Source organism: Corylus avellana, chromosome 1, assembly GCF_965113065.1.
Source record: "Corylus avellana chromosome 1, dhCorAvel1.hap1.2, whole genome shotgun sequence".
Classification (NCBI taxonomy): Eukaryota; Viridiplantae; Streptophyta; class Magnoliopsida; order Fagales; family Betulaceae; genus Corylus; species Corylus avellana.
The window spans coordinates 23,972,655-23,983,413 of NC_142490.1; the positions used below are offsets into that span (position 1 = coordinate 23,972,655).

The window sequence follows — 10,759 nt, forward strand, 5'->3', positions numbered from 1 at the left end:
TCCTTGTCTGCTGGATAATTAATGCCCCAGCTAGGGTTTCCCGAAAATATGGGACTTCCCATACCATGCAGATCCTCAATGTTTTAGTCCTCGCCAGGCTGCGGCTCGCTACTGTCTGACGTCCTTCGCCCTTGAGCTCCTTATTCCTGTAGCTGTTTCTTTTTCAGACCCTCCACCCACAGCCCTGGCCCCCATGGCTTTTCTCCATTTTAACTATTAACCCGTTTATTTTGTCGCTCCGGGCATCCCGTTCTACCATGCACAATCCACCCATAGTTGAAGCAAAAAAGGGGTAACTTCTCATATTTGAAGCTAACCCAATGATTCTGCCCTTCCAACTTCAGCATCCTTCCACGTTCCAGAGGTTGGGTTAAATCAATGGTTACACGACTCTGTAGACTTCTTCCTCATCCTACATCATCCCCTGCAACATCCACATCTTCAAGCTCTCCCAAGGACTGTCCAATCTTGCTCCCCACCCCTTTTGTCATGCAAAGGAGCGGCATGTCATGCACCTGAATCCAGAATGGAGACGACCGCAAATCCATTTTCGAAGGAGGGACACGCCCCTCAAACTCCTTAAGCACCAGAATCTGCCTATCAAACGACCATGGTCTTCCTACCAGCACTCGCCTCTTATCAGTCTTGTCCGCAAACTCAAAAAGCCATAGTTTGTCCAGGACTTCTTTAAAACTCACCCGACTTGAGATTCGCCAAAGTCTAGATAGCACTGACTTGAATGCTTCCTTGTTTATCCCCTTCTCCGTCCAGAGCCTCCCTACCAGGCATCGGTTCCCTTGCAACTTGGCCTCTGCTACTTCACTATCATCTATCGAGATCCCAACCTTTTCCCTTTCCGTCAGGGAAATCCTACTGCAAAGTTGCTCCAATTCCTCTCCATCATCGCCAAACACCTCCATGTCTGTATAGCAGCAAGAGACTGAGAACCCCTACTCACACGTTTGCTCCTATAGATACTCTGTAGAGAGAACCCTGCAGAGTAGCCTTAGAGAGAAATACCTAGAGAGAGGACAAAAATAGTTTTTTATTCTTTAATTAAGAATAATATATTGACAAAACTTGAACTATGTGGGATGCTTATTTGATTGCATTGTTGATGAAAGATTTTTTATTATTTTGCTATGTACTTTTTTTAAGGCTCATAATTATATGGGTTTTACAATTTGTATGAAATTTAATAAGTATAATGCTAATAATATAAATTGAAAATTCTATATACGACTCCAAACGACACCTATTTTGAATGTATAGGTGTTTTACACAATATTATGCGGAAATAGATCTGACCTAACAAATAATAATTAACCAAAAATAGATATGCAATGAACAATAAAGAATACAGATATTTTGATTACGAAGAGGAAACCAATTAGAGAACTCTCTAATTGTAAAACCTCTCCAGAGCAGCAAAACCCAGGAAATCAACTAACTCAGTAAAAGAATAAGGGATTACAAGACGTTCACACTTACCAAACCTTTGCAATTGACATGATCTTGTATAAGACAAGCGATCCACTTGCCTTCTACCGCAGTAGCCCTTTCCAAAGACAACTGGCACAATCCTTCTACGTGATGTCCCTTCACCAGAACTCCGGTTGACTTCACTTCAACAATCAACAAGTAAAACAAACGATCACTCTAAGAGAGAGAACATACTCTCTATATCATAGACTCTCTTAGCACACAACGGCGAATTCTAGATGCAGAAATTCATTCCTCTCTCTTCCTATAGAGGTGTATTTATAATAGTCCCATCATCCCTAGACCTAGGAAAGAGTTTATATTTATTTAAAACTGTAACAGGTACGCGGCGTCCGGACGGGAACATGTGCCATCTGGATGGGACAACAAAATACAGCCAACGTGTTTTTAACACATGGCCATCTGCAATCTCGTCCGGACGAGATTGCACACGAGCCATTCTGCCTAGCTTCATAGTCTTCTCTTTATGGCCCATTTTGACCTAGTAAACATTACAATTAGCTAAACCTCGTGAAACATGAATTTGTAGATCCTTGAGTTAGCTTTCCAATGCCACAAAGATTGCTCCAATCAAAGGCCTGAAACTCAAGATATGACCTTTTTAATAAAAGTCATCCGAATAGGGTTCAGACGAGACTACAGACGAGGCTCTCGGGAATTCTTGTTGATCGAGCTCAACCGGACGGGATTGCAAACGAGATTACAGACGAGACTCTCAGGGAAAATAGAATTCTTCGTGTGTCCAAATGGCACTTCTTCTCGTCCGAACGGTAAGCACTTTTAGTCACCATTTTGCTTACCGAATTAAGCCAACATGAACTTACAAACTCCCCCTTTGGCAATTCAGTGACAAAATCAATCCGACGAGTCACCATCCTCTCCCCAATTTTATACTCCCTCTTTTTGTCACAAATTAACAAAAGGTATCATGTTTCCTGAAACACTCAACACAAAAACATCAAGGCATATGTGGAACAGGAAAAACAATAATCAGGCATTCATGATCACATATAGGAAAATGCATGAAGAATACAACAAGATCATGAATAACAGAAACTCCCCCTCAATATAAGACTTAATAATCAACAAGAAACTTTAAAAAAATTTTCTCACCCTCAAAAGTTAAATGAACACATATGATACACACATCAACAACTCATGTATTTTAGCAATGAATATCCCAAACATACTCTAAATATGCAAAATATACATGAGACTAGAAATGGCAAGAAACTGATATTGTTTAACCCAAGCCAAGAAAAATGATTCATTCAACCCATGCTTGTGTGTTGTGTGTGTAAGCCATTCAATGAGAAAAAAAAAATACTAGTTTACAAAAAGAGGAGAAAGTTTCACTAACACGAGGTTTTGACAAGTAAATTCAATCAAAAGTCAAACCTTATCATACTAGGGCCTAGCCACTCTCATCCAATACAATCCTCTTTTGAAAAAAATAGAACAAGTTTGACACAGTGAAAATAAATTCCGTAAGGAACATTTTCTTTTGATTTTGTTTCACTATTTTGATTCTTTCTCTCTTTGATAGAGTGTTTTTAAACAATTGGTGGTTTATACAAAAGAAAAGAATGCATGGATTTTTAAGCCCTAGGTTCAACTAGCATATGGTCAATTTGAAAAAAATATGACTAGTCAAAAATACCTCATGTAGTTACCTAACATACCTCACTTTTAAAAAAAATTACCCCAAATTAAGCTTAAGTGTGCATAAGAATAAGCATAGGTAAAGCGTACCACATATGCTTAAGCTTTAGGTAACCACAAAAACAAGTCCATTGAAACAATTTTTATTTTTTTTTATATTTAGAATATTTCAAGATGCAAGGAATTAAATTCATGAAATCAACATGAGAAATTAATGGACTATCTGGGTACATAAGACAAAAGAGATAAAAGAAAAACAACCAAATTAAAATATTTTTGTCTTTTTGAATTTTTTTATTTATTTTTTATTTATTAAATGTACACAAAACAAAACATGTTAAAAGAAACAAAACACAAAAAAAAAAAAAAAAAAAAAAAAACACAAAACACAAAACACAAAACAAAACAAAACAAAACAAACAAACAAACACCCAACAAGCTAGGACACAATATATATATATATATATATATATATATATATATATATATATATATATATATATATATATATAAGCAAAGTCTGTGCTAGACATGCAATGTGCCCACCTAAACTAGGTGAGTCCAATACCATTCCCCCTCAACGAGTGAACGGTATCAACCTTCTTAACCCAAACTTTCTTCATTTTGGGAACAGAAGTGCGACTCTTGTCCAAGTCATTTAACTGGGTGATAACACCCCTTAGCATGTTGAATAATTCCTCATGACTATCCCTAGAATGAAAATAGTCTCTTTTTGACTCATGATTATTCAACTGAAAACAATTTGGGCGAATATGCCCAATCTTACCACAGTGATGACATGTAGGAATAAACCTTTGAGAAGGTTGGTTCCTTGGCATATGAACACGTCTCGGTGTAGAAAGAGACACGTAGGAATCAATTAGAATTCCCTTACCTTTCTCACCTCTTGGAACTGGAGGATACATTACCTTCTTCTTAGTCAAGCTTTCTTCTTTACAAATTGGTTTCACAAAAATTAACTTTGAAGGAGAAGCAACATTAGTAGAAGAAACAACAGATTTATCAAAGCCCAATCCAGTTCTATCAAACGAATGTTTCTGATCATGCAACATGTGATTTAGCTTTTCACTAGAGAATGTTTTCAGATGATTTCTTGATTCATTAAGCTCATTCTCTAAGGATTTTACTTTGGCAATTAACATGTGATTTTCAGACATCAAAGTATTATGAATAGCATGTAAATCAGTTAAAGTAATAGAAAGTTGATCATTTTCAAGATTAACATCTTTGAGTTTCTGCAAGTGTTGCTCATTTAACTTCTTCAATTTAATGCATTCCAAAAATAGATTATTATAAGCATGTTGCAGACCACCCTCCTCTTCTAATTCATTATCACATATATCATATTCACTAGCTAGAGAGTTAGACTCACTAGCCTCATGTTCACTATCATAAGAAACCCCAAAAGCTACATAATTAGCAACATTTTCAGCTTTTCCTCATTGTCTGACTCATCACTTTGAGTCACATTAAAGGCCTTGCCTTTTGAATTTATCAAATTTCCACAATCAGTACGTGACCAATACCACCACATTCAAGACACTTATGACCACGAGATAGTTTATCTTTTTGATTTTCATCATTTTTGCCTTCATAATTATCTCTAACCTCATGACTAGGATTCACATAATTTTTTGATCCCCTACTTCTAAAATTTCCATTGTTTTTGAAAAATTTTCTAAACTTCCTAGCAATAATAGCTATTTCTTCATTGTCTCCAGAATCCTTATCAGAGTGAACTACAGATTTACCTTTAGCAACCTTGATCTTAAGAGCAGGATTTTTTGAGCTTTTGGGCTTAGGTAACATGAGTTCAAATGTTTGAAGAGAACCAACAAGTTCCTCTACTCTCATTGACTCTAGATCTTTGCTCTATTGTATAGCAGTAATTTGAGGTATAAACCTCGCAGGTAGAGATCTTAAGATTTTCTTTATTATCTTAGCATCAGTCATTTTCTTTCCAAGATTAATAGTAAAGTTTCTAATAGTGCTAAGCTTAGAATAAAAATCATCAAATGTCTCGTCCTCTTCCATCCTAATCTCTTCAAATTGAGAAACTAACATCTGAATTTTTGAAGCTTTCACAATTTTAGTTGATTCGTGAGTAATTTCCAATGTTTCCCATGCTTCTTTAGCTATTACACATCGAGAAATTCTTGAGAATTCTTCGATGGAGATAGATGTGAAGATGGCATTTAACGCTTTGTCATTTGCAGACGAAGCACTCTTTTCATCCTTTGAAAATTCGGCAATTGCATTATCAGGATTAGTCCATCCAAATTCAACAATATGCCAAACGTCCACAAATTTGAGATATGCTTTCATACGAATTTTCCAAAACGTATAATTGGATCCGTCAAAGACAGGAAGTGAGTTAGGTGCAACTATGTGAGACATATTATGAGGAGTCTAGGATCACACTCAGGAAATTAATCCCAACAGAGTGAATCCGCTTTGATACCAATTGAAAATTCTATATACTACTCCAAACGACACCTATTCTTAATGTATAGGTGTTTTACACAATATTATGCGTAAATGGATCTAACCTAACAAATAATAATTAACCAAAAACAGATATGCAATGAACAATAAAGAACACATATATTTTGGTTACGAAGAGGAAACCAATTAAAGAACTCTCTAATTATAAAACCTCTCCAGGGCAGCTAAACCCAGGAAATCAACTAACTCAGTAAAAGAATAAATGATTACAAGACGTTCACACTTACAAAACCTTTACAATTGACACGATCTTGTATAAGACAAGCGACCCACTTGCTTTCTACCACAGTAGCCCTTTCCAGAGACAACTGGCACAATTCTTCTACGTGATCTCCCTTCATCGGAACTCCAGTTGACTTCACTTCAACAATCAACAAGTAAAACAAACGATCACTCTAAGAGAGAGAATAAACTCTCTTAGCACAAGACGGCGAATTCTAGATGTAGAAATTCGTTCCTTTCTCTTCCTATAGAGGTGTATTTATAATAGTCCCATCATCCGTAGACCTAGGAAAGAGTTTATATTCATTTAAAATTGTTACAGGTACGCGGCATCCGGATGGGACAACAAAATACAGCCAGAACATGTTTTTAACACATGGCCATCTGCAATCTCGTCCGGGACGAGATTACACACGAGCCATTCTGCCCAGCTTCGTAGTCTTCTCTTTATGGCCCGTTTTGACCTAGTAAACATTAGAATTAGCTAAACCTAGTGAACTATGACTTTGTAGATCCTTGAGTTAGCTTTCCAACGCCACAAAGATTGCTCCAATCAGAGGCCTGAAACTCAAGATATGACCTTTTTAGTAAAAGTCATCCGGACAGGGTTCAGACGAGACTGCAGACGAGGCTCTCGGGGAAAATAGAATTTTTCGAGCGTCTGAATGGCACTTCTTCTCGTCCGAACGGTAAGCACTTTTGGTCACCATTTTGCTTACCAAATTAAGCCAACAAGAACTTACATAAATGATTCTTACTAAGTTTCTATTAATGCTTTGATAATCACAATCCAAGTTTTCTTTTCGCTATTTTTTTTCGTCTTATTTTTCATTTTAAACTATACATATGGGAACAAAGATTTTAACATGTTTTAATTTATATGGATTAAACTAATTAAAGTGAAAGGTCTTATGATATATAGTAAAATTTTATGCGACTTATACATTTATACAATGTTCTGTGTATGATTGTGTGTCATTATATTGAGTAATATATTGGTATATAACCTTTAGTATGTCTTTTTATTTAAAAGGGCATGATAGTTTTTTTTTTTTTTTTTCAACATATAATGGAAAGTTCAATAGAAATGTGTTTAAATTTTGAAATTAAACTATAACAAAGAATCTCACACATTGTTTTTTTTTTTTTTTTTTTTTTTTATAGCAAAAGTAAATTTTTAAATGTTCATAATTTGAGTTTTATTTGTGTTGAAATCTAATAAGTATTACACCAACAACATTAGAGATTCTTTCTAATTTTATATTAATGTTTTGATTAAGCAAAATTCAAGTTATCCGCTTGCAATTATGAAAAGTAAATTTCATAATACTTATGAAAAGTACGATTATAATATTTTTATATTTTAAAATTAAATTGTAATGAAGAATCCCGTACATTGCGCGGGTTATAAGCTAGTATATAATAGTAACCAAGGCAAGTGGGACACCATGAGTTAGTTTGGCTTCCGCATCCCATCAGCCTCTCATAAGTCACCTGGAAATCCACTATCAAAAAGTCATTTCAATTAGATATATCATAGTTTATGTGGAATTAACAAATATTTATTAATAAGCAAACAATCACCAAAATTAGTAAAATCCAACGCAAAGAATTTTGGTGACGAGGAAGAAACCTTTTTTTAAAAATATTCTAAAAGTAAAACCTCTCCGGGGCAGCCAAACACAGGAAATCACTATCAAAAGATCATCTAGAGATTATAAACACTAGGAATACTTACAAACCGATGTAAGAACTCGACTCTGTAAGATCGACAAGCCTCCATCTCGTCTCCTCGCTCACAATCTTCTTCAATGTGATTCTCCTTTACCGTACCCTTCCGAAAGACTTCAATTAAGCACAATGAAACTAACACAAATTCTCTACGAGGAATAATAAGCCTCACAACAATTGATCACTCAAGCACAGCCTCTCACGAACTCTAGGGTTCTAAAATTCGTACATTTCTCTCTATAAAGATGTATATAAGCCCCCGACAAAACCCTAGACCTGACACACTTAAAATCACGCTTTGGAGTGTAAAACTTACGAGGTGTTCGGATAGGTTAATGGGCTGTCCGTACAGAGCCTTACGGAGCATAAACAGAGTTTCTGGAACTGCTGTCCAGACAGGGGGAGGGCCTGTCTGGACAGGGCATGCAGAGGGTGAAAATCAGCAATCATCAGCAATCTGGAAATTCCGTCGGTCCTTGATCAATAGCTTCGATCGATGAGTGTTTGCGGTCCAATTAAGTTGAAATTTTGCAGGGACGTTCATGACATATGAATCTACATTATGACTGGTGTAGATTTGATTATGAACATTCTATATCAGTGTTTGAGCCCGTGGACAGTAGCCTCTGCATTTTAGAACCGAATTAAGCCAACAAAAATACTAACAAACTCCCCCTTTGGCAATTCGGTGACAAAAACCAATATGCCAAGACATCCCATCATCTCCCATCATTACTCCCCCCTTTTGTCACAGAATGACAAAAGGTCTTCATGTTTCCTGAAACACTTCACAAAACACATCAAGGCATATGCGGAACATGAATAACCCAAAGCAACTCAACTCATGATCACAAAATAAACGAAAATTGCATGAAGTTTAATGCAAATCATGGAGGCACATCAACACAAACTCCCCCTCAATGTATGACTCATTCATCAACAAGAAACTGGAAAAGAGAAACATGTTTCTCCCCCTCAAAAGTCAAATGAACACATATGATACACACATCAAAAACTCATGTATTTTAGCAATGAATTTCCCAAACTTGCTCGAAATATGCAAAATATACATGAGACTAGAAATGTCAAGAAACTCATATTGCTTAACCCAAGCCAAGAAAAATGTTCCATTCAACCCATGCTTGTGTTGTGTGTGGAAGCCATCCAAAGAGAAAAAAAAATTTCCAATTTACACAAAGAGGAGAAAGTTTCACCACCATGAGGTTTTGACAAGTAAATTTAATCAAAAGTCAAACCTTATCATACTAGGGCCTAGCCACTCTCATCCAAAACAATCCTCTTTTGAAAAAATAGCATAAGTTTGACCCAATGAAAATAAATTCCATAAGGAACATGTTCTTTTGATTTTCGTTCCACTATTTTGATTCTCTTTCTCTTTGAGAAAGTGTCCTTAAACAATTGGTGCTTAACACAAAAGAAAGAAAGCAGGAATTTTTAAGCCCTAGGTTCAACTAGCATATGGTCAATTTGAAAAATACGACTAGTCAAAAACCTCATATGGTTACCTAACAGACCTAGAAAAAAATTTAGCAAAAACCTCAAACAGCTTAAATGTGTACAAGAGATAAAGCATAGGCAAAATGTAATACATAAACTCAGGCTTTAGGTAACAACAAGAACAAGTCCATTGAAACAAAAGTTCATCTCATGCATGTTAAGAGCATTCCAAGACATAAGGAATTAAATCCATAAAAGCAACATGAGAAATTAATGGACTATCTAGGTGTATAAGACAAAAAAAAAAAAAAAAAACCAAAAAAATATTTTTGTCTTTTTGAAAATTTTTCACAAAAGAAATGCACACAAAACAAAACACATGCAAAACAATTAAGAAAAATGCAATGCAAAAAGAAATAAACAGCGTGCTCTAGGATATGCAAAGATATGCAAGAAAATTAATCCTACGCATGTTATTGACTCACCTAACATAAGGTGAGTTCACTACCACTTCCCCTCAAGGGGTGAATGGTTTCATCCTTCCTAACCCACACTTGAGTGATCTTAGGTCTAGGTTTATGGCCTTTTTCGAACTCATCTAACCTATATAGCACTCCTTTCATCATCATGACCAAACCCTCACAATCTTTCCTAAAAACAGAATTTTTGTTCTTATGCACTTGAGGTTTTAATTTAAAATAGTTGGGTCAAATGTGACCAACTTTTCCACAATGATGACATGTAGGGATAAACCTTTGAAAAGGTAATTTCCTAGGAGGATGCATGACTCTAGGCTTAAAGTAAGATGCACGATGCTCAACCAAAATTTTCTTACCTTTTTTACATTGTAGAGTCTGGGCAACTGCTTGATGTCCATTCACAGAAACGTCTTCTACTATCACAGGTTTAACAAACACAGTCTTTGGAGTAGAAGTAAGATTTGAAGACATATGAGCAGTTTTATCAAATCCTAAACCAGATCTGCCACTAGAACGCTTCTGAACATGCAACATTTGATTAAGAATGTGCTCAAGTGATTTCTAGTTTCAACTAGATCATTTTGAAGGGATTTATTCTTAGCAATTAACACATGGTTTTCAGATTTAAGGGTATTGCAAACAGCATGTGAATCACTCAAATATTTCAACAAATTATCCCTTTCAAGCTCAAGCTTCTTAACATCCTTGACAATTTTCAAATTAGTATTTCTAAGCATAGAAATTTTTTCCATTAAATTGTCTAAGGAGTTTTGAAGATCACTAACCCTATTTGATTCACTATTAGACACAGACTGACCATCTGATTGTTTAGAATCATCAGATTCATAGGATGCAACAAAGGCTAGATAATAAGGAGATTCATCTAGGACTTCCTCATCAGTGTCACTCAAGGTAATATTGAAAGCTTTTTGTTCTTTTGGCTTATTACTTTTGAGATTAGCACAATCCTTGTGCACATGACCATAACCAGAACACTCATAACATTTTGGACTGCGTGGGTATCTTTCATTTCTATCCTGAGTACTCTCTTTTAGTTTTCCAAATCTCTTGAAAATTCTATGTTCATTCCTAAAATACCTTCTAGCTATCAAGGCAAGTTCCTCGTCATCTGGTGATTCCTCATCAGATAACTCATCAGAGTTCTTCCTAAGAGTTCT

The 10,759-nt window shown here is 35.7% G+C and overlaps 1 protein-coding gene across 1 annotated transcript; it reads right to left on the reverse strand.

Annotated features, from left to right (window-relative positions):
* Positions 1–407: 407 nt before the first annotated feature.
* Positions 408–920, reverse strand: LOC132169508 (uncharacterized). Its single transcript, XM_059580535.2, has one exon. The coding sequence runs from the start codon at positions 918–920 to the stop codon at positions 408–410; it is 513 nt and encodes a 170-aa protein (XP_059436518.2).
* Between the last annotated feature and the right edge of the window lie 9,839 nt (positions 921–10,759).